The 21826-nt window shown below is 38.8% G+C and overlaps 1 protein-coding gene across 6 annotated transcripts in view; it reads left to right on the top strand.

The window, feature by feature from the left end:
* The window catches only part of HECW2 (HECT, C2 and WW domain containing E3 ubiquitin protein ligase 2), a 392336-nt gene that overhangs the window by 292876 nt on the left and 77634 nt on the right, over positions 1-21826 (top strand). For all 6 annotated transcript variants that reach the window (XM_012454051.3, XM_012454049.3, XM_064373220.1 and 3 more), the window contains 3 exons: positions 2885-3070; positions 15922-16056; positions 19376-19478. In XM_012454051.3, coding sequence (XP_012309474.2) covers positions 2885-3070; positions 15922-16056; positions 19376-19478 — 424 coding nt within the window. The remainder of the gene's footprint in view (positions 1-2884; positions 3071-15921; positions 16057-19375; positions 19479-21826) is intronic.

A 21826-nucleotide genomic window follows, 5' to 3' on the forward strand; every position in this document is an offset into this window, starting at 1 on the left:
AGTGGGAAGAGAGAGAAATGAAGGTGACAAAGAGGTATGTCTATTTAGAACAACCAGCTGTTAATGTAATGGTTTATTCAACAGAATTACCCCCTAAATAATTTGTCTCTGAAGAGACATAATATCTGTTTTACTCTTGGGAGTAAGACCTGAAAGCTCATTATGATCCCTACACAAACTAGTGTGGTCTTAGGACTCTAACTCGCAATGACTTACGTGAAAATGTATCAGCAACACTGAGCCAAATGCAGAAAACAGTTGCCTTGCTGATTGTATTTAAAACTCCAAAGCAGAGTCAGCCAATAGGACCAAACTATTCCTTAGGTGAAGTTAGGGTTTTTTTCTGACAGTGCCCAACTTCTGTTATTAGTTTCCCTTTCTGCTTTCATGGTATCACTTTCCTATTCTTCCATGCTGTCTAAGAAGCCCCTGCAAAGGCCTGCCTGTGTTGACAGTACTCTCTGCTCTTAACCACACAACACAGTCATCAAAACCTCCACTCATTTAGACTGTGGTTGAAATATGACTCCAAAGTATTTTATACTCAAGTGTACTGAGGAACTAAGGTTCAAGAATGGTTCATTGTGGTCTTCTTTCTTCTTCCCTCCCTCCTCCCTTCCTTCCTTCTTTCCTTTAATTTGTTTGGATAGGAAACAAGTATTTAGTGATGGTGAATCAATAAGAATAGTTTAGGTTGTACTTCAGTAAAAATGACCAACAAATCTCAGTGGCTTAAGCTAACAAAGGATTACTTCTCATTCCTAGTCAGTTTATCAGGGTCCCTGTGGTCATTCAGGGACCCAGGGAACCAGGCTGGGGAGCAGCTCTGTTCAAACATTGCTAGTTGCTGTGTCAAAGGGAACAAAGCTCTAGAGGGACTCACATCAGCAATAAATGCTTTGAGCTGGACGTGATACATCTTGAGGGATTCTAGAAAGACTGGAGCAGTGTTACCTGTCCTCATACTCATTCCTCTTTGATCCCTAATCATGAACACAGTACTGGGCACAGCAAAGACAGTAAATGTTTATTAAAATAAAATCATTTCCAGAGACTCTAGAGTCCTTGGAGTTTGCCTTGGTCTGTCTGAGACTAAAATAGATAACAGAACCCATAAAGTTTTGACTAAAATAGATAACAGAACCCATGAAGTTTAGACTAAAATAGATAATAGAACCCATAAAGCTGGAAGACCTCCAGACTCAGTCTAGTGTCCCTGAGACACTAAAGATAAAAGGAATCCAAAGCCCTTTGAATCAATCTGAGATGAATAGAATTCCAGGATAGATCATTCACGGCCTGGTCAGTTTCATGGATATCATAATCCCTCTGATGATTCAAGGAAACAGCTGCCGTACAGTTATTCCTCTTCTGCTGCTTTGAGCATGGTATTATACAATAAACATTTATTGACTGACTCATTTGTGGACAATCATGACTTATAATCAATTTTTGGAATCTTCTTTAACTATTATAGTAATGAAGACTGTAAGGTTTTGGACAAAACCATCACTTTTCTATGTGGTGGTATAGTGGAGTTTTTTAAAACTTGCATTTCATTCATATACATTCAACTATATATACACAGGAAAAAAGAGAGAAAAAGAAAAAAGAATGAGATATACAGCCCAAGCACCTCAGCCTACTATTCCATTCACCAAGCTTATATGCTTTTATGAAGGGTGAGATTCTAAAACCTCAGTCTATTGTAATCTTAGTTGAGTGTCATGGTCAATGTGAGCAGCTCATTCCATTGCATGTCCTTCAAGTATAGAAATATATGGCAAGCATTTTTCTATGCAACTTGGCCCTTAAGTATCTACTAGTTGTGTCATTTGGCACTCACTCAAAGAGCCCCTAACCTAGTCCAGTACTAGGGGAGAAACTGGTTGTATCAGGGCTCTCTATAACATGGCGTATTCATCTCCAATGTGGTGTAATTTTGACTCTGTGTTTTTTTCCTAAAACCAGCTTCAGGATTTAATGCTTCATGTGCAGTGAGACTCCACAGTGTGCTTGTTCTTTAGTAAATTAGTTCAACCATTGTGGAAGACAGTGTGGTGATACTTCAGAGATCTAGATCCAAAAATACCATTTGACCCAGCAATCCCCTTACTGGGTATTTACCCAAAGGAATATAAATCATGCTAATACAAAGATACATGCATATATATGTTCACTGCAGCACTATTCACAATAGCAAAGATGTGGAATCAACCCAAATACCCGTCAATGATAGACTGGATAAAGAAAATGTGGTATATATACACCATGGAATACTAGGCAGCCACAGAAAGGAATGAGATCATATCCTTTGCAGGGATATGGATGGAACTGGAAGCCATTATCCTCAGCAAACTAACACAGGAACAGAAAACCAAACACCACATGTTCTCACTTATAAGTGGGAGCAGAACAATAAGAACACATAGACACAGGGAGGGGAACATCACACACAGGGGCCTGTTGGGGAGTAGGGTCGGGGGAGGGAGAGCATTAGGAAAAATAGCTAATGTGTACTGGGCTTAATACCAAGGTGATGGGTTGATAGGTACAGCAAACTACCATGGCACATGTTTACCTGTTTAACGAACCTGCGCATCTTGCACATGTACCCCAGAATTTCAAATGCAAATAAAAATTTAAAGAAAACTAGACACTACCTGTGGAGACTGCTTTACCTTCTGTAGTCTTCATGTTTTATTTTGTTCAAGATATTGTGCTCTGTCTGCTGTTTCCATACATGGGTCTAGAATTCTGTCGAAGCCTGTGTATGCATTTCATTACGTATTGGAAGATTGACTAGCCATACCCATGTGTGGTATTTCTGCTGCTTCTGCGTGTCACAAGCAGGTTAACATTGGTTCTCCATTCTTTTCTTTAGAGTGCCTACCGCATGTTTACAAACAACACGTGTTTGAAGCACATGATCACCAAAGTCCGGCGGGACACCCACCACTTTGAACGCTACCAGCATAACCGGGACCTTGTGGGATTCCTCAACATGTTCGCGAACAAACAGCTAGAGCTGCCGCGGGGATGGGAAATGAAACACGATCACCAGGGCAAGGTAACATGAGGAAGATGCCTCAGGGAGTGCTGAATGCCTGTGGGCTGCTTGTGGCTTCGGCACTTGGCACTCCCCTTCAAGTGAGGGCCAAGACTCTTTGTGAGATGAAACATTCCACCTCCTGTTCAAGTGAAACCTGGACAGCAGGTTGTTTGTGACCACAAACAGTGACTGTGCCATTCTGAAGTTGTGGAGGGAGCGGAGGGAGGGCTGTGAGGCTGGCAAAACATTCGCTTCTCCCTGGAAACCCTCCTGCCTGTCATCTCTCTCCATGCTCTGCTAATTAGAGAAATGGGTTCTTAGGCAGTACTTCCTTCTCCCGAGTGATACAGCTTGCATTGCAGATATTTGAATAAAAAGTTGTGGTATTGTTTAGAGAAGGTGGCTAGGAGGTCACAAAGCAAGCAACTGCATGAGGTGTGTCTTTGTGACACTGTCTGGGCTCGGGCCTCAGTCTTAGTAGTTCAGAACCCTGATTCTGTTGGCACATTAACCAAGACTCACTGATTGATCAATTTATGACAAGAAATATGTAACTGTGCAACACAGGCCAGAATAGCTACATCTGTACTTCCTCTGTAGATGGATGAACCAGAAAGCCTGGTTACAATCAAGAAGTCATTCTACGAGTAAGAAATGAGAATGAGAAAGTTAGTGCTTTTTATAAGGTGTTTTTTAGCTAAGAATTTAATTTTTATTTATTTAACTCTTATGTAGCACCTACTCTGAGCTGTGAAACATTTAACCTCTTTATAGATAGAAGGTCCTCACCACAACTAGATAAAGCAGTACTGTTATTATTGCCATTTACAGATAAGCAGCCCGAGGTTCAGAGTGGTTCATTGACTTGCCTGACATCACAGAGACAGGCAGTGGCCGAGCCACGCTGTAGACCAGCCAGGCTGGTTCCAAGAACCATGCTCTTAACCGTGACTCCAAGTATGGAGTAACCAACCTCAGTTTCTCTGTCTATAAACAGTCTGGGAATATGTGACTTGAAGGGCAGGGAAGATTACAATGGCATGATATTTAAAGTAACAAGCCTTGGAGTGTTTGTTCAACAAATATTTATTGAGCACCTAAACAAAATAGATAAGCCAACGACTTTATAGAACTGCCATTCTCATGAATGCAGCATTCATGTCTCAGAGACAGGCAATAGACGAATAAATAAACATACTATTCTTAATATGCCAAGAGCTGATTAATGCAGTGATTTAAAATAAAGCAAGGAATGAGGTGAGGTCTAGAGAAAGAGGAATGGAGAATGTTATCTTATATAGGGTGGTTGGGGAGGGCATCACACATAAGGCTGTAGGTGAGCAGACACCTGAAAGAAGTAAGGAGTAAAGTATATCAACATTCAAGGCAAACGGAACATGTAAAGTACTCAGTAAATGCCATTTCCCCGCAAAGTTCCCTCTAGCAATAATACCACAATAGCCTCTTACTTATCCTGAACTCGGCTTCCAGCAATATTACCTGAGAACCTGTAAGCAGTCAAAATGGTTGTTACAAAATGCATGTATTTTAATGCAAGAGAGGAGCCTTCAAACTCTCATTGAAACTACTGACTTGATTTCTGCAAATGCTTTTAATAAACCTCTAATTCCCAGTCAAGAGAAGATTAGAAGTGGCAAATGTGAAGTTTAGAAGAGGTGAAAGAGAATTGGGCTTGTGATTATGTCCCTGGACCACAGGTAAAATGACATTGAATTAGAGTCAGATGGGCTTGACAGAGAAGCCTTTTCAGAACACTAAGCTGGAAGCAGGGACACCAGGGGAAGATACGGCTTTACTGGTACTGCGTTTGGTTCAGTAGCCTGCGGGCCCAATATCTGTAAATGTTCTATTGGGTGGAAGGGCATAGATGGTCCAAGTAAGGACTTTGAAAAGTATTAGTAGTATTATACCTGGGTATAAAAAGTAGTGGCACACCAAGAATTCGTCTGTTCTCAGCTCTGACAAGACTTTACGTGGAATCACGAGGAGCTGTGTTCATAGAGAATCAGAGGTCCAGGGAAAACCCAAGTTAAGATAATGGATAATGCTGCATCTGTTTCTGCTCTGTGTTGCAATTTAACTTGTTAAGGCAGGGGTTGGTCCCTTCTTGCCAGTCATAACTTGCCAGACACACTGGACCATGAGAAAAGTTTAAATTACATTTAGGATACTATTTAAGAAGAGTTGTAATGTATTCTTAAGAACAAGTTTTGTCTCATAGCTTTCATAAAAATTTTGGTGGTTAAAAGGAGTAAACATTATCTCAACCATGTTCATAACATGACTACCCAAAACATACTATTCTCTGGGGATGTTTTTACTAATCTGGGTGTTACAACTTGCAGTTGGCATTGTACAGAACCCTGAGTGTAGGCTGGTCAAGAGCTGACCTCCCAATCTGCTGCTGGCTTTTACATTTGAATGCTGTTTGGCATGAAAGACTTGAAGGGCCCCTGCCTTTTGGACAAGACAGATTAGCAGATGGACCCAAAAGCTTATCACTTTAGCCTGATCTCTCTCTGTCGTGCATTAAGACTTTAATAAGATTTTTAGCTAAGCTGGACACCTTAACTAAAGTAGGTTTATCTTTGTGTGATTCTCCCATATAAGTTCCTTTCCAAGCGACTGGCTTCAAGTAAATTGAAATAGCTTAAAGGAACTTTTGGGGAGGCTGGTGCTCAGTCTCTATTTGGCTGTTCTGTTTTGGGCAGCATGTCAGGAGTCCTGTCTCCTGTCTTACGAATAGGCAGCTAATAGGTTTTCTTTCAACCCTGGAATTTTAGCCCCTTTTAATTTATAAATTATAATTTATTTAGCCCCTTATAATTAATAAAATAATATTTATTTTAAGAGACAGGATCTTGCTATGTTTCCCAGGCTGGAGTAAAATTGCTATTCACAGGCATGATCCCACTACTGATCAGCATGGGAATTTCAACCTGTGCCATTTCCAACCTGGGCTGGTTCCTTCCGTTTTAGGCAACCTGGTGGGCTCCAGCTCCTAGGAAGTCACTATATTGATGGGGAACTTAGTGTGGACACCTGATTGGCATAGCACACTGTAGTCCAGAACTCCTGGACTCAAGCAGTCCTCCCACTTCAGCCTCCCAAGTAGCTGGGCCTATGGGCACGTGCCTGGCTAGCCCCTTTTAAAAATGAGTTGCTTTGCTTCTAGAACATTTGAAGGGAGAAAACATTTTTCATGTAACACAACATCAAAAGCTATTAAGTATTCTGAAGTTATTTTCCCACAGTGATGACTGATTTCTAGAGTTGACATAGAACAGGACATCCTTATCCTCATCTACATGAAAGGAAACGATTCTTAACAGGAATTTTCTCAGGCTGAAATTTACCTCTATCTTCTCAAGTGTAACATCTTCCTTTCATGCTTTCCCTTATTTAGTCATTCAGCAACACTTCTGAGGTGTGTGCCATTGTGCTAACAAAAACAATAAAAATTTACCACTTAATGTAGCATTCTGGAGTATGTAGAATTGCCCCTGGACCAGGCACTAATTCATTTAATGCTCACAGCAGCCTGGAGATAGATGCTATTTTTATCCACGTTATATAGAAGAGGAAACTGAGGCACAACATGATTAACTGAATTGGCCAAGGTCCACAATTAGTAAGTGGTGGAATTGGATTTGAACCCAGGCAATCCATGTCTAGAATCTGTGCTCTTATCCTGCCTCTCACCAGTAAGGAGGATGAAGGGATATCTTCAGCAATTATAATGAAGATAGTAAGGACTTGGCAGGATGCTGTGGGAGCCTCCTGATAATTTATAAGGTAGGTATTATTATCATTTATAAGTTACTAAAATTTAGAGGTAGAAGCAGGGATCTATATAGAACAATAAAGAGTTTCATCAGTTTGGCATTTCATGAAAATGATACAGATTTGTTAACTGATGAATCTTTTCTAGGAAATATGTGATGACTTATGAAGGATATACTGTAGGATTAATGTCAGTGTCCTATTCCTCTTTTTAAGGAACTGCTGGTCTCCCTTAACCATGGTGATCTGACAGAATGGCATTTTCACAGCGGGGTTTCTTTTTGTTGTTACAGTTCTTTGCTGTTCATGTTGTTCTTGATCACTGCAGGGTAGTCTGACCTGATCTGTTTGCTCCTGCCTTACACCTGTATAGTGATGCAGAATGTTCTCTGTTTCTCTAGATGAGTTCTCTGATACTGTGGTGTTTCAGTGGATTTGTTCTCTTGCTATATCAGTGGATTTCTACTCTGGTGGTTTTATTCTCCATCAGCCATGATCATGAAACTAGGGTTTTAGAAACATCCTTGAAGGCCAAGTAATTTAGAACTGGAACTGAAATCAGATCCATACATTGGCACAAAATCATGTACTTCCTGTGTAAAGCTACTACCACCCCTTTCCTAGACATTGCTCTTTTACCCTAAATGCCTCTTCTTTGAATTATAAAAGAATGTATGCCTTCGCACTGTCATATGTTATGCAAGGGTCCACTGAAGAGTGACATTTCTGGCATGAGATACCTGGAAAGTTTTCATAGTAATAGCAGCATTTGAGGTGAGCCTTAAATGATGGGTAGAAGTTTGGTTAAAAGAAATTTTGGAGGAGAGAGAAAATAAGAATGGGGAGGGGAAACACCCAAAGTAAGGGCACAGAGACAGGAAAGCACCAGGTGGGTATTTCTGGTTCCTGTGAAGAAATAATGAGTAAATTTCAAGAGACACATATCAATTGAATGAAATCAGTGGATGCTACGCTGCAGAGAGTTAAACTGAGAGAATGCTACAAGACGACTTGGGTAATGAGAAAACAAAACTGTGAAAGTGGTTATTTCTCAAGTTTACATAATGGGCTTATTTGATTTAATTTTAGAAAAAAAAAAGTCTCTTTTTTTTTTTTAACTTCCCTTTAAGATGTTAAATACGGTGTATTTCCCCCGGCCTTTTTGCTTTAGACTCTCAAACAATATTAACCCAGGGTTTTTTCCCCAGATTATTCTCTTTGGGCCTAAATTGAGATGCTAAGAAACTTTGAACTTTATAAATGGCATATCATAAATGTCGTGAGATTTTAAAAAATAAAAATGTAAAATGGGAACTATCTTCTTACTTACAGTGAAATCTTTCCCATAGTTTCTTGTGTTTTTTCCCTACAGAAATCATATGTTACAATATCTCCCAGTTAAATTGGCATCCATTTCTACATCCAAGCTTTGTAACTCTAGAGGTTTTGACTTTGGGTGTCAGATTGGGAGTTTAAGTATCAAAATGGTCCAAATACCCAACTTTGAGAACCACAGCAAATAGCAGTTATGGTTATGAGGACAGATTTTAGAACAGAACAAATATTTGTATGGTAGAAATTACCACAGGCTGAGCCAACTTGACAGTTCTCATTTTACCAGACCCTAATAGCCTGTGTGGCTAGAGTTGTTTCAGTAATGACCTAGACCCTGGTTTCAATCTTGCATGAAACTGATGGCAAACTATTTACTGGGTCAAGTCCTATTTAGCTCAGTGAGTAAAGTGCAGCTTAATATTTGGAGGCCACAAGTTATTATAATTTCAAAAATCTCTTAGCAAAATTAGTGCTGCAGTTTGAAAAATATGTTGTCTGTTTGACCACCACATTTGTTACTTTTGTGACACATTTTTAATTGCTTGGAAACAACTAATACCTCTTGTGGTGGGTACCTGGTTTAATTGCCTTAAGTTACGCAGCAATCTAGCTGTTTATGGAATCCAACTATAAATGATAGCACATGTTTTTTAAGGATCTCTTGCCTATTTTAAGGGATAAAAATATGTTAGAAAAAAGTAATGCATGAATAAATTTACATAGAAGGAAAATGGCAAAAATAAACTGTCTAGGGGTTGTGTACCTTTTTGAATGAGAGAATAGAGCAGAGATCAGTTTTATGAATATAATTCTGAGTAAAACACTAGACTTAGCAATCTTGAAGGAATTGCCTAGGTACAGAGATGACCTTTGCCTTTTCTTTAACAGTTGTTTTTATGACCTGCATGGATTTTTAAAAATATATATATACTATTTCAACATTTCATAGTAATGCCCTTCTACTTCACCTAAAACGTGGTGATTTGGTTAACTGTATTGCCAGTCTTCCAGAACTATAAGCTGGGAAATGTTGAACAATCAGCTCTCTGAGGCGGGTGGGGAGGAGTGCTGATTTGTAGCACTTGCCAATTTTAATGGTGTAAATTCTCCCAATGTGGTCAATTACCTGCTGTCAGCATCATATCAACCTGCTCACAGAACACAGTCAGCTCTCATGAGCTGGTACAAGCCATCTCCAACATAACACTGGCTCCCCTCTTACAGGTTGAATGCCTAAATACCACTCCCGGCTGGCGCAGTGGCTCACACCTGTAATCCTAGCACTTTGGGAGGCCAGGGTGGGGGAATAACAAGGTCAAGAGATTGAGACCATCCTGGCCAACATGGTGAAACCCCGTCTCTACTAAAAACACAAATTTAGCTGGGCATGGTGGTGCATGCCTGTAGTCTCAGACACTTGGGAGGCTGAGGTTGCAGTTAGCCAAGATAGTGCCACTGCACTCCAGCCTGGCAATATAGCGAGACTCCATCTCAGAAACAAACAAAAAATAAAAAATAAAAACTACTCTCTTAGCTAACATTTTACATCAAAGTGTTGTACTTATATTGTACTTTTCCACATCTATTAATTGGCTGTTTTCAGGACTCTAGCTCAAATACCACAACTTTACAGCTACAGTCATAGCAGCTAAATGTACTACTTTTCTTTAACCTTTTTTGTGACTGATACAGATATCATGAAATAATTGGGACTACTGATTCCTTCAAAAGAACCAAGTTAACATGACAATTTTTTTACTGAGGATAAACTGTATCATTCAGCCCTTTACATCTTTGTAAATATGTAAAGCCCTTTACATATTTGTGACAAAGAATCTAAGATAAAATGTAGAGGAAATAATGGTATGTTTATTCCTTATAACTGGGGGAATTTTGGGGGAAGGAGCCAGCAGCTGAGAAGAGATTTATAATTTGGAAAGAAGAGACTGGATAAGTAAATATAATCTTTAAAAAATGAAAGTAGATTACAATGAGCCTTTTTTGGGGCACTTCTAAGACTTTGTAGGCCACGAAACCAGAATTAGAACAGATACAATACATAGTGCTTCTGGCTTATCCGTTATTATCCTTTCACTGTTTCCATGACTATAGAAAGAAAAATGGAAGATCAGATGTTCTTTCTGTAGCATAGTTACAAGCACTTCTTGTTTTATTTTGTTTAAGTAGCCTTCTAATATGTATTCCTTAGTGGCAAAATAGTAACTGGAAACAATTTCAAACTTCTTTAACTTAGATTTGTTGAGCCTGAGGTTGGTATTTCTTTGTAAATAGTGATGGATTTTTTTTTTCTTAAAATAATAGAAGTTTAAAAAAAGAAAGAAAGAAAGAAATGTATTTTGTTTGGCATCACAAAAATACCACTTGGCTCCAACTAGCCTATATTTTCTGACTCTGACTATGCCCGAAGCAATGAAAGGGTAGACATTTTTAGAAATGAGATTCAAGTTTGTGTATTTGCATTCCTTTCAGTTTTTGAGTTGTTAGTTGGCCCAGCACTGTAAAGCTTGAGTGATTTTCCTTAATGAAACTTAGCATTAGGGAATCAATATTGTTTGAAATTTGCTTCGCTAGTGGCTGACGTGAAAAGGATCTGTTTTTCCATACAATTTCTTTTTTCACATCTGCATTCTCAACATACTCTACTCTGGACAGTATGTATGAATATATGGTAGATACTTTCATAAAAAATTGCAGGCTATTCAAAAAATGTGACATAAAGTAACTCAAATTTACTAGGTCAGCTTCATTGCTGGCTTGAACTAGGTGGCATTTCCTGTGGGAAAGTGATACGCTTTCCTTACATAATTGATATGTGTGTCACAAATAGAAATGGCAAGCTTGGACTTTGCATGCTCTCCTCTTCATTTTAAAGTAGGATCTATTTTTCACAACTCAGCTGTGACCTGAGTAATCCCCTTTATGTGAATAAAGCAGAGCACTAAGGAAATCTGTCCAAGATCACACAGTGGGCCCAGAACAGAGCCAAAACTCTCGCCAAGCAATTTGCTTCTTAGAAGCGCTGTATTGGAGGCTTTGATGGAGGTCTTAATCGAGACTTTTCCCCCAAGTACTTGGCAGACTTAAAAAGCATGTGTAAACAATATACACATTCCATTTGACTCTGAAATAGAGCCCCTTGTGGGATACAAATAGGACCTATTCCCCACCCATAGCCATGCTTCCAGCAGATTAGTGATGAGAATTGGGCACAGTATGTAGAGCATGTTGTCGGGATCAATAGCAATCTTTACACTTGAAACTTTGCAGTGTTGAAACTGGTGAGGCCAAGCACTGTGAGTGACTGTTACTGTCAGCCTTATTCAATACATACTGAAATGTTTTCCTAAAATAAAGTATGATGTAAGGTGCGGAGGGAACGAGAAGAACATAAAAAGGAAAAGATGGTAGGTAGAAAGCAGAATGGAAAAAAGGAGATGATATATGAAAAGAAGAGAGGTGAGGAAAAAGGTATTGCTCATTGGGCTTTGGGGTCAGATAGAATCATGGGTTCAAATCCTAGCTTTATAAGTTCCCAACTATACATTTCTTGTACATTGGGAATTATCTAATTGTTTTAAAGGTGAATGATAAATATATCATTATTCACCAAATAGGGAAAATCCCTATATATAAAATGGTGGTTTCTGGTTTTACTTTTAGAGAGACTGTCTTTCCTCTGCAGTGTGGAAACTTCACTGTTTCCAGTGGGATTTGATTTGACTGTATTGTGGTGGAAAACACATATACATTTTAATGTACAAGATTGTATTCTTGCCGGGTGCAGTGGCTTATGCCTGTAATCCCAGCACTTTGGGAGGCTGAGGTGGGTAGATCACCTGAGCTCAGGAGTTCAAGACTAGCCTGGTCAATGTGGTGAAACCCCATCTCTACTAAAAATACAAAAAATTAGGTGTGGTGAAGCACACTACACCTGTAATCCCAGCTACTTGGGAGGCTGAAGCAGGAGAATTGCTTGAACCTCAGAGGTGGAGGTTACAGGGAGCCGACATCATGCCACTGTACTCCAGCCTGGGCAACAGAGCAAGACTCCATCTCAAAAAAAAAATTATATTCTTTCACATAAAGAAGTTCAGAGGCAGGCAGTCTAGGGGTGACCAGGGAGTTCCTCATGTTGCGAGAGCCTCCAGCAACTTCCAGCTTTTTGCTCAGCCATCCTTCCTCTTGTAAACCAAAAATAAAATTCTAAGCCCCACAACCATCTGAATGGATCTCTCCTCTCAGCCAAGGACATTCCAAAGTTAACCTAAAAAACTAGTACAGGCCATGATGGGAAGTTGGGGTGGGGGGGTTGGATATGTCTCACAGCTGAGCAGCATTAACATCAACACAGAGACCTTGAGACTGATAGAACAGACTCTTTGTGTCTGATAAGAAACATTTACACTCTATTCTCTCTGAAGCCTGCTACTGGGAGGCTTCATCTGCATAATAAAATCTTGGTCTCCACAAATCTTATTATAACCCAGACATTCCTTTCTATTGATTCCAGATCTTTAGATAATAACCAGTTGCCAAACTGAAAATCTTTGAATCTGGCTATAACTAGAACCACCCCCACCCCTACTTCCAATTTCCTCTCCTTTCCAGACTAAACTAACATATATCTTGCATGTATTTTTGGTGCCTTAGGTCTCTCTAAAATGTATAAAGCCAAGTCTCCTTGGGTAGACATTCTCAGGATCTCTGGAGGGCCATGTCACAAGCCATTAGCCACTCATACTTGGCTTAGAATAAATCTCTTCAAATATTTTACAGAATTTAACTCTTCCTCAACAATCCCCATGGTTCAGTCTGGCCACTGGAGCTCCACTGTTAAATTTGTGTTTCAGAGAGCAGGATAGATGAAGGACAGAAGGAAGGATCACCTGACCCTCATCAGTAGATTTCCCAGAAGTACCATGTTTAACCTAGTACTTTATTCATATTTACAATGGGATTTTTAAAATCTTCTGTTTGTGGTTTTGGCGTCTTTAGCTTCCCTTATTTTTTCCCCAAATCTTTAAGTATTTCTGTATTTGTGTAAAAGAACATGCTTTTTTTTTTTTTTTTTTTTTTTTTTGATGGGTGTCTTACTCTGTCACCTACCCAGGCTGGAGTGCAGTGGTACAATCTTGGCTTATTGCAACAACCACCTCCCGGGCTCAAATGATCCTCTCACCTCAGCTTCCTGAGTAGCTCGGACTACAGGTGTGTGCCACAGCATGCCTGGACAATTTTTGAATATTTTGTAGAGACAGGATTTTGCCATAGGCTGGTCTTGAGCTTCTGAACTCAAGTGATCCACCCGCCTCAGCCTTCAAAAGTGCTGGAATTACAGGTGTGAGCCATCACGCCTGGCCTAAGACCATGCTTATTAATACTTGGTTAGTTAATTGTTAGTTTTCTCCTTGTATTTTCGTTGGTAATTCAAGTTTTTAGCAATTTATTATTATCTGAACACCCTCTCTCTCCCAGGCACAGCCCTAAAAGCCATTGGGGATAACAGACTGAATAAGATAGAGTTACTACCCTCAAGGCTTTTGCAGTATAGTTCTTTTGAGAGTAGATTTTAGACAAGCCTCTTCATATCACATTAGGCTACGACATTACATGCAAATCACAATTGACCTACATGTAGGCACCCATTTGTCTTAATAATGACAAGTGCATCGTTGTACCGTTAATGGCCACCCATCCCTTCAAAACATTTCTAAGAAATTAGGTAAATAGGCCATTCTACTTTATGCTTTTTGTATTTTTTCCCTTAAACAAGATGGTTTATATGATTGTGTTAGTAATAAAAGCTTGTTACTCTCCATTTACATAAAGAGGATATGGGGTTGGTTCTAATATGTATTATTTAAAAATAGGTATTAGCCATGTCCATTGGTACAAAATAATTTAATTGCCATTTTATGATTTTTCAAATAGTGGCAGAAATAGTGGACAGTTGTAATAGAAGCACAAACCAAACGGGACCAATGTGACGTTTGGGGCTAGAACCTGTCAAGGCAAGTCCACACAGGTTTTATCACCAGAGTACTTTTTATAAGACCTGAGAAGAAGGATGTTTCACCCGAGGTTAGGGAAGAGGAAACATTACCCAGGATGTGAGGCTGATGACAAAATCTCACATAAAACCTTCATTTTTTGGACCCAGAAATTGGAGAGTCAGAGAATGTACTAGGAAAGATTCCTGTTCTGTCCGTTTTTCTGCTTTGTTTTCTGGTACATCCATTGCTTAAAGTTATTTCTTTATAAAGATGTAAAAATGTTTTCTTTATGGGATCTGCCCCATTTCTTGATGACGTACATACAGTTCCATATGAAACATTCTGTTCCATAAAAGTAGTTTTCTAAATAGGCATAAATACAGTATCTGCCTCTGGCATTTGCCTAGATACCTTCATCCCTAGGTGTTCAGGTACTTCCTTAACTGAGCTCTATCGGTTTGAAAGGTCAGTTCTTTTTTGCCTGTTACATGGCATACATCATGTGCCTCTACACTTGGTTTATAGGTACTGAGTCGCCTGGCTCTCCTAATAGCCCCTTTCATCTTTGATGACCTAATTAGCTTTATCTGATCATGAAAAACTTATAATTTCTAATTGTACTTAAGATAATGGGTTTCATTATCTTATTATTACCTCGAGTGAATTTTACTTTGAAAACTTCTAACATTGGGCCCCTAAGGATAATGATAAATAGCCCTTGTATAGTTTTAGAATTAAACAGACCAAAAAATGCTTTGCTACATAGTATTCCATCCTAACTGCAATGCTGAAGTAAATGGTTTATGCTCATTCATGATTTCATGTTACCAGAGATTCTGCAGTAATCATGATAGACATGGTTTCCACCTTCCTAACACATTATTGGGGAGAAATGTTTATTATGAATGAAAGAGACATATTTTTGTAAGAAATATATAGCTCAGAGAATGTAAGTGACATACCCAAAGTTCTATTGGGTATGTGATGAGTTTGTATGGGTGTGTAATGGGTGACTACACTGGAAAGGCATGTACACAGACGGTTAAAGAGTGAGGAAAAACTGACCAATGAGCAGGGATGTCTTTTCTGTGGACAATGGATAGCTATGAGAAGCTTTGGATTGAGATGGTGATGTAATTGAAGTGTTTAGAAAGAATATTCGTATAGTAATGGGCCAGTTAAATGACTACAGTGGTGGAGATGTGAGCAGCTGAGAAACCACCAGTACTTACACATGAAAAATAAAGTCCCGAATAATGGGGTGGTGTTCAGGCTGGGAGGGGACAAATAGAGGAGACTACAGTGAGAAAATGAGAAGGATTTTGGTGCTGTATAGGAGAAGGAAAAGAGAAGTCAATGATGTTTAAAAGTTTCAAGGTGGTAAGAACTTTATAATAGCCATATATGACAGGAAGAACTCAAAGACCATCAGTTAAGAGAAGCCCAAATGTCCATTCTTCTGGCTTCCTTCTCAGATCATCTCTTTGGTGACTACCTCGTAGAGTATTTCCTAAAATCAGGCATAATGTTCCCTCCTGCTCTCTTTGTTCTAGATCTCATCTAAGCTTGGCTTTCTCTAGTCTGACCTCGCCTATGGGGATAAGGAGAAATTTCCCCAAAGATTGAACATTATAAGAAAATAGAGCTAGGATCATGACTCAAAGTGAGTCTTTTCCTGACCGTCTGATGTATTTGACTCAGTGTATTGTATCCTAGGCTTTCTTTGTGGACCACAACTCCCGCACCACCACTTTCATTGACCCCCGGCTACCCCTGCAGAGCAGTAGACCCACGAGTGCACTGGTTCATCGGCAACACCTGACAAGGCAACGCAGCCACAGTGCGGGCGAGGTGAGTCAAGCGTTTTAGGGACTTACCTGCTGGTTGGTTGATAGAAGCTTCTAAAATGTGGTGGCTTGTGGAATTTGATTTTTTTTTAAGCTTCTTTTTTTTGAGTTTGATTTAGAGGCTGAAAAGCTTTGGAATAATGTTGACAAGCCTTCTCTGGAAATACATACGGCCTAAATCACAGAATCTAGAAAGGTAGGACATATGAGGAATTTAAGATTTTTCGACTCAGAGGAAGGTGAGAGGGAGTTGATAATGTACTAAAATGTTCAAGGCAGGAAGATGATAAGCCCTTTTGCACACCCATTTTCAGCCTCACAGGAAGAAATGAATGTAACTTGGTTAAATATAGAATTTCTTAAATGAAGTTTTCTATATTGCATTAAAATACTCATCCAGGGCTATGGGATTATAGCATCCTCACTAGTATTCTTTAAAATTAGAATATTCCTGAGAAAGTTGATTTATATACTCTAAGTGCCTGGGGAAAATGGGCTGAACTAAGAATTACTGAAAACTGCTCTACTTTACCAGTTTGCAGGGACCCATGATAACCACATGAGGGCCCTCTAATATGCTAACCAAAAAAAAAAAAACCATCTTGTTTCACTTCTTCCTTTTGCAGCTTAAATATATAAAAGAAATGTCTTAAGGCAAGTTTTTTCTCCTTCATATGGGCTTATGATTTGAGTATATACCATCGCTTGATGTACATTGTTTTGAAAATTTCCTTAGACAAATAGAATTAATATTTTTACATTACTTTTCTATGTCTATGTGCATGTATTTTCAATATTATATTGTACATGAAATATCTTTGTAGCCTTATATTTTGTATGAGAAAAAATAAGAATACAATAAATAACTGGATTTGATTCATCAAAATTCTACTCTTGGAATTTCCCCTCCTGATTTACATAGTTGCTCTAATGCATCATGTGTTTGCTGGTTGTAAGTGCAGATATAGAAGAGTACACATGAGAAGCTCATATAAAAATGATATATAAATATATTGCAGGATGAGGCATGCACAAAATATTTATGTTTTATGAGTAGCTAATAAATCTTTACCTTGCTGTCATGTAAACCATTAGTGGTAAACTGAATGATGCTAACAACATTCATCTTGAAAGCAGAACAGACCTTTCACCTTTGGACCTTGTGTGCGATGTGTAGCACAATTAGGGCTCTGTCCAATGTTTTATTGCATAGCCAGTGCACTTTAACCACTCACCTTATCATGACTTCATAGTATGAAGCTGGCTGTTTCACTGTTTTCCTGGGAAAACATGCATAGATTAATAGCTATACTTGTATTTTCTTTCAACCCCTCTACCTTAGAACATGAATTATTTTCATGGTCTAGTAGTAGCCTTTATGAGAGAGGGACCCTAAGGGATACGTTAAGACTTTCCTCCTATGGCTGGAAACTGAGCAGTGACCTGGAGATAACTCCATACAGACTGAGCGTCCAGCCTTCAGCATTGTTAAACTTTCCAGGGGAGTGTCCTTTCTGACACAGCTGTTGGAAGCGCGCATGTCCTGAAGACCTGCCCATCAGAGGGATTGCCCACTGTCTGCTGGTCTGGTTGCCAGGACTGAGGTCTCAGGGAAAAGACCTTTGACTTTTCTGAGAAATGATGACACATGGCAACATACTCTGAGGAGAGAAAGTATATATTGGAGTGTTGAAATATGTTATCTGACTAACAGTCTGTACTTAGTGATCAGATCTCCCCAGAGAGTAGCTGTGTTCATTCCTAAAGCCAATAACTCAAGAGAAGCGGGATGAGAAGGCTTCTAGCTACATACATGGTCATTTCAGCCACCATCTTATATCCCTTCAGCAAATATTCCAGTCAGTAGAAATGTTGATATCTTTCCCGTCTAACAAGTTAGCACTGTCAAACACCTACTATAATGAGGAAACATCATTGTTGCTGTTATGAGGGATGCAAATAAATAACACACTTCCTGCATTCTTAATAGAAGAGGAAAATATGAAACTATACTACAAATCAACAAAAATATGAGTGAAAAATGCTTTGTAAACTTTCTTTTTTAATAGTTGAAAAAGTATACCTTAATAACGTTTTTGATAATCGTGTTTTTTTCTTTTTATTTATATATTTCCAGTTTTAGTGAGGTATAATTGACAAATAATATAAACTGTTCACAATGGCATCTGCTTGAGAAATATACACCAAGTTCTGTGGGAGCTCAGACAAGGTTGCATTTAACTTGGGCTTGAAGGAGAGGGAAAGCCTTTTTGAGGAGGGGCTGTTTGAACTACGCTGTGAGGAATGAGTGAGAGCATTCTTGAAGGACAAGCAAGCAGTAGAGGGTGGGGAGGATATTTCCAGCATTAGAGTCTTTAGAAAAATCCTCAGCAAATACCCAAGTGATGCAGTATGACAAAATGCCTGCAAAGGGTTGTGAGTGGAATAAAAACACTATTTTCAAAATCCCAGTTTATAAATCCAGTACAGTATGTTATTTTGCCTTTTGTTCTCTTATTCTTTCTTACTTTGCTTTCTACTATTGTCTTAAAAAGAGTTCTGTAATCTGGGGGGAAATGGGAAAGCAACATCAGAGTTTTCTGGTAAGATTATTAATGGATATTTTTGATTATCTACTTGTATGTATGAGTTTCTAAATCTATATTAGGTGCAATGAATAATTCAGGTTAGGACAACCATATTTAGCTCCTCTGCACCTGCTCCTATTAGCGCCCTGGTGTGGGAGGCTCAAACCAGAAAGATCTGTTGTACCAGGTGTTCTAATAGGCATGGAAAATTGCTCCTGAGGAGATAATGTACTAACTCGGAACCCTACGTGAAGATTGCTGGTCTTCAACCCCTCCTCTGCTGAGCCAGGGAATTCCCTGGCCTGCCTTAGCCAAAAGAAGAACTATCTTGGCACGCCCCAAACATTTTATAACACTCAGTCTTCCCTTTGATTGTATTGTTGCCAACAGTGCTCTGTCAATGCAGACGTTAGTCCTGATGAACAAGTCTGCTATTTAGATGCTGCAGCCTCAGTAATTACGAGCAGATTGAACTACTTCTGTGCCACTTAGTAAAGCATTACTGCCTCATCCCCTCTCAAGAATGTGGATGCCTCAACTCTTCCCCCTATTTAGCCACTAAAACAACGCTTTTGATAACTAAGAACCCTGCTTCACCTCCACAGCTGATGTCTGTTCTGATCAGGTGGCACTTCACCATGCTCATTGTTAACATTTTAAACAGCTTGGTTTGGGTTACTGATCTAGAACATTCTGGCTCTTGGTGCAGAACATAAATGGTGCTTCTGTTTGCAGGTAGGAGAAGATTCTCGACATGCGGGACCACCAGTTCTTCCCAGGCCATCCAGTACATTCAATACAGTCAGTAGGCCACAGTACCAGGACATGGTTCCAGTGGGTATGTCAACCTTTTCCAGAAATTATCTGTCTTTTTGTGCCATTATCTATACCGTGTACACTGTGCTGATACTTCCCCTGTTGTTAACCTGATACTTTTTGCCCTGTATTGAGAAATTGCTGCATTATCCTTAAGAAATGTATAACAAAATCCTACGGACTTGAGTCTCACAGGGCTTCTGTCTTGTAAAATCCTAAAGGATGAGATTTTTTTTTTTAATACCACTCTGCCATGCCTGAGTAGAGGTATTATGTTAGATTATTGAAGTTAAGGTAAAATAATGTATTAAGGTAATATATTATACAATCATTATAAATTAAGAATTTGGACAAGTATATACTTAATATATTTAAGGCCAAGACAGAATTTAAATGGTGTGTGAATCTGTAGTAGCTTCACAAAATAAGCAATCAAAGACAGCACATTCTTAAGGGTTTTTGTCACAAATAGAAGGCAGTGAGAACCTCTAAAATAGTAAAATAAAAATAAATGAATGTGGCAGAAAGGCCTAAAAAACGACTTGAGTTGTTATTAGAATGATGAGGTTGAAGATCAGTGGTTGCCTTAGGAGCCCCTAAGGCAGGTGGATGGACAGATTGGTGGGAGGCCATGTGGGCTCCATGCTCCGTCTAAAATTAGACCAGCTCTCTATTTGTCTGTTTTTGTTTTAAAACTTTTTCTTTAAAAAAATTATCATGAAATTCAATATAATGCCCATGACCTAAGAAGTTTGACCTCTGGATAAGAAATCTAGAGGTGAAGTCTAACTGTCTAGGTTTTTTTATGTTATTACTAATACGACCCTAAATACTGCACATAGAATTTTAAAGCTCTATACAATTGTTGCTTAGAAAGTTATCTGGGCTCTGTTCTCAGATGCACGGTAAACCCCAATTCAAGAATTATAAAAATGTCTTCATTATTCATAGATAGTGAAATGTGCATTTAGGGAAAATTTGAGTTGACAGTGGTATTCCATTTTAGCAGACAGTATGACTTTAAAATTGTTATTCACATTTAACTAAAATATGTATGTATAGGCAATATGATGTAGGTAAGATTGGAAATGGCAGATCTCTACAGAATTATTCTTCATTTGTTTAATTATTTGTTAGTTTAAGAAAGGCATGTATCTTGATCATATCCTATAACAGAATCTCTGATGTTTAAGAATTTAGACACTCTGCCTTAGTTCTGTGAATTTAAATATATTTATGATTTATTTATAATTATCAACAAATATAATCAAGATGAATCATCTTAAGTAAACAAATGCTTTTTCTTGGCAAAAGAGGTAATAACAGTGTCCTTAATAAATTTTAATTAACTATTTTTAAGTTTCTTTAGCCAGCCTTGACTGGGATATAGATTTTTTTAAACATATTTGTTTTCATAGTTGATAATGATGGTTGTGTTGTAGCTGTTGGTATAGTTGGTTTGGTAAAGAACTATTTGTGGCTTAATGGCACTTATTTCCACATAGAGTTTGGGAATAGTTTATCCTCTGCATTTTGGCTCTAGTTGTTTGGCAGCTAGTACATTTTGGCAAATTTAGTTCTGCGTCTACCTCTCTGGCTGGTTGCTAATTAATCAAAAGATGATTTTTCCTTTCTGACTGTTGTCATTTCTTTAAGGCTGATACTTGATAATGATCAAGATCTAGAATCTCATTGATGACCTTATCTTGCCATTTGATAATAAATATGGCTTATCAAGTGAGTTTACTAAGAATGGTTAACTAAGCCACAGCTCTAAGTCCAATAATTATATAAAGGTTAGATACAAAATGGAACGTAAGTACCTATAGTGGTGGGCATAGTCTAGTTCCAAACTATAACTTTGAGTATAATATTAGCCAGAAAACAGATTTTATTTTATTTTATTTTTTAGTAGAAACAAGTTCTCACTATGTTGTCCAGGCTTGTCTTAAACTCCTGAGCTCAAGTGATCCTCCCAAATCAGCCTCTCAGAATGCTGGAGTGACAGGCATGCCTGTCTGAAAAACAGATGATTTTGAAAACTTTGGATTTATAAGCTGGGCACAGTGGCTCACGCCTGTACTCCTAGCACTTTGGGAGGTCGAGGTGGGTGGATCACTGGAGGTCAGGAGTTAGAGATCAACCTGGGCAATGTGGCGAAACCCCATTTCTACCAAAAATATTTAAAAAAAAAATTAGCTGGGTATGATGGCGGGCACCTATAATCACAACTACTTGAAAGGCTGAGGCAGGAGCATCACTTGAACCCTGGGGATGGAGGTCGCAGTGAGCTGAGATTGGGCCACTTCACTGCAGCCTGGGTGAAAGAGTGAAACTCCACCTCACACACACAAAAAAAGTTTAAAATTG

Source organism: Aotus nancymaae, unplaced genomic scaffold (assembly GCF_030222135.1).
Source record: "Aotus nancymaae isolate 86718 unplaced genomic scaffold, 86718_ANA_hifiasm-v0.15.2.pri h1tg000008l, whole genome shotgun sequence".
NCBI lineage: Eukaryota > Metazoa > Chordata > Mammalia > Primates > Aotidae > Aotus > Aotus nancymaae.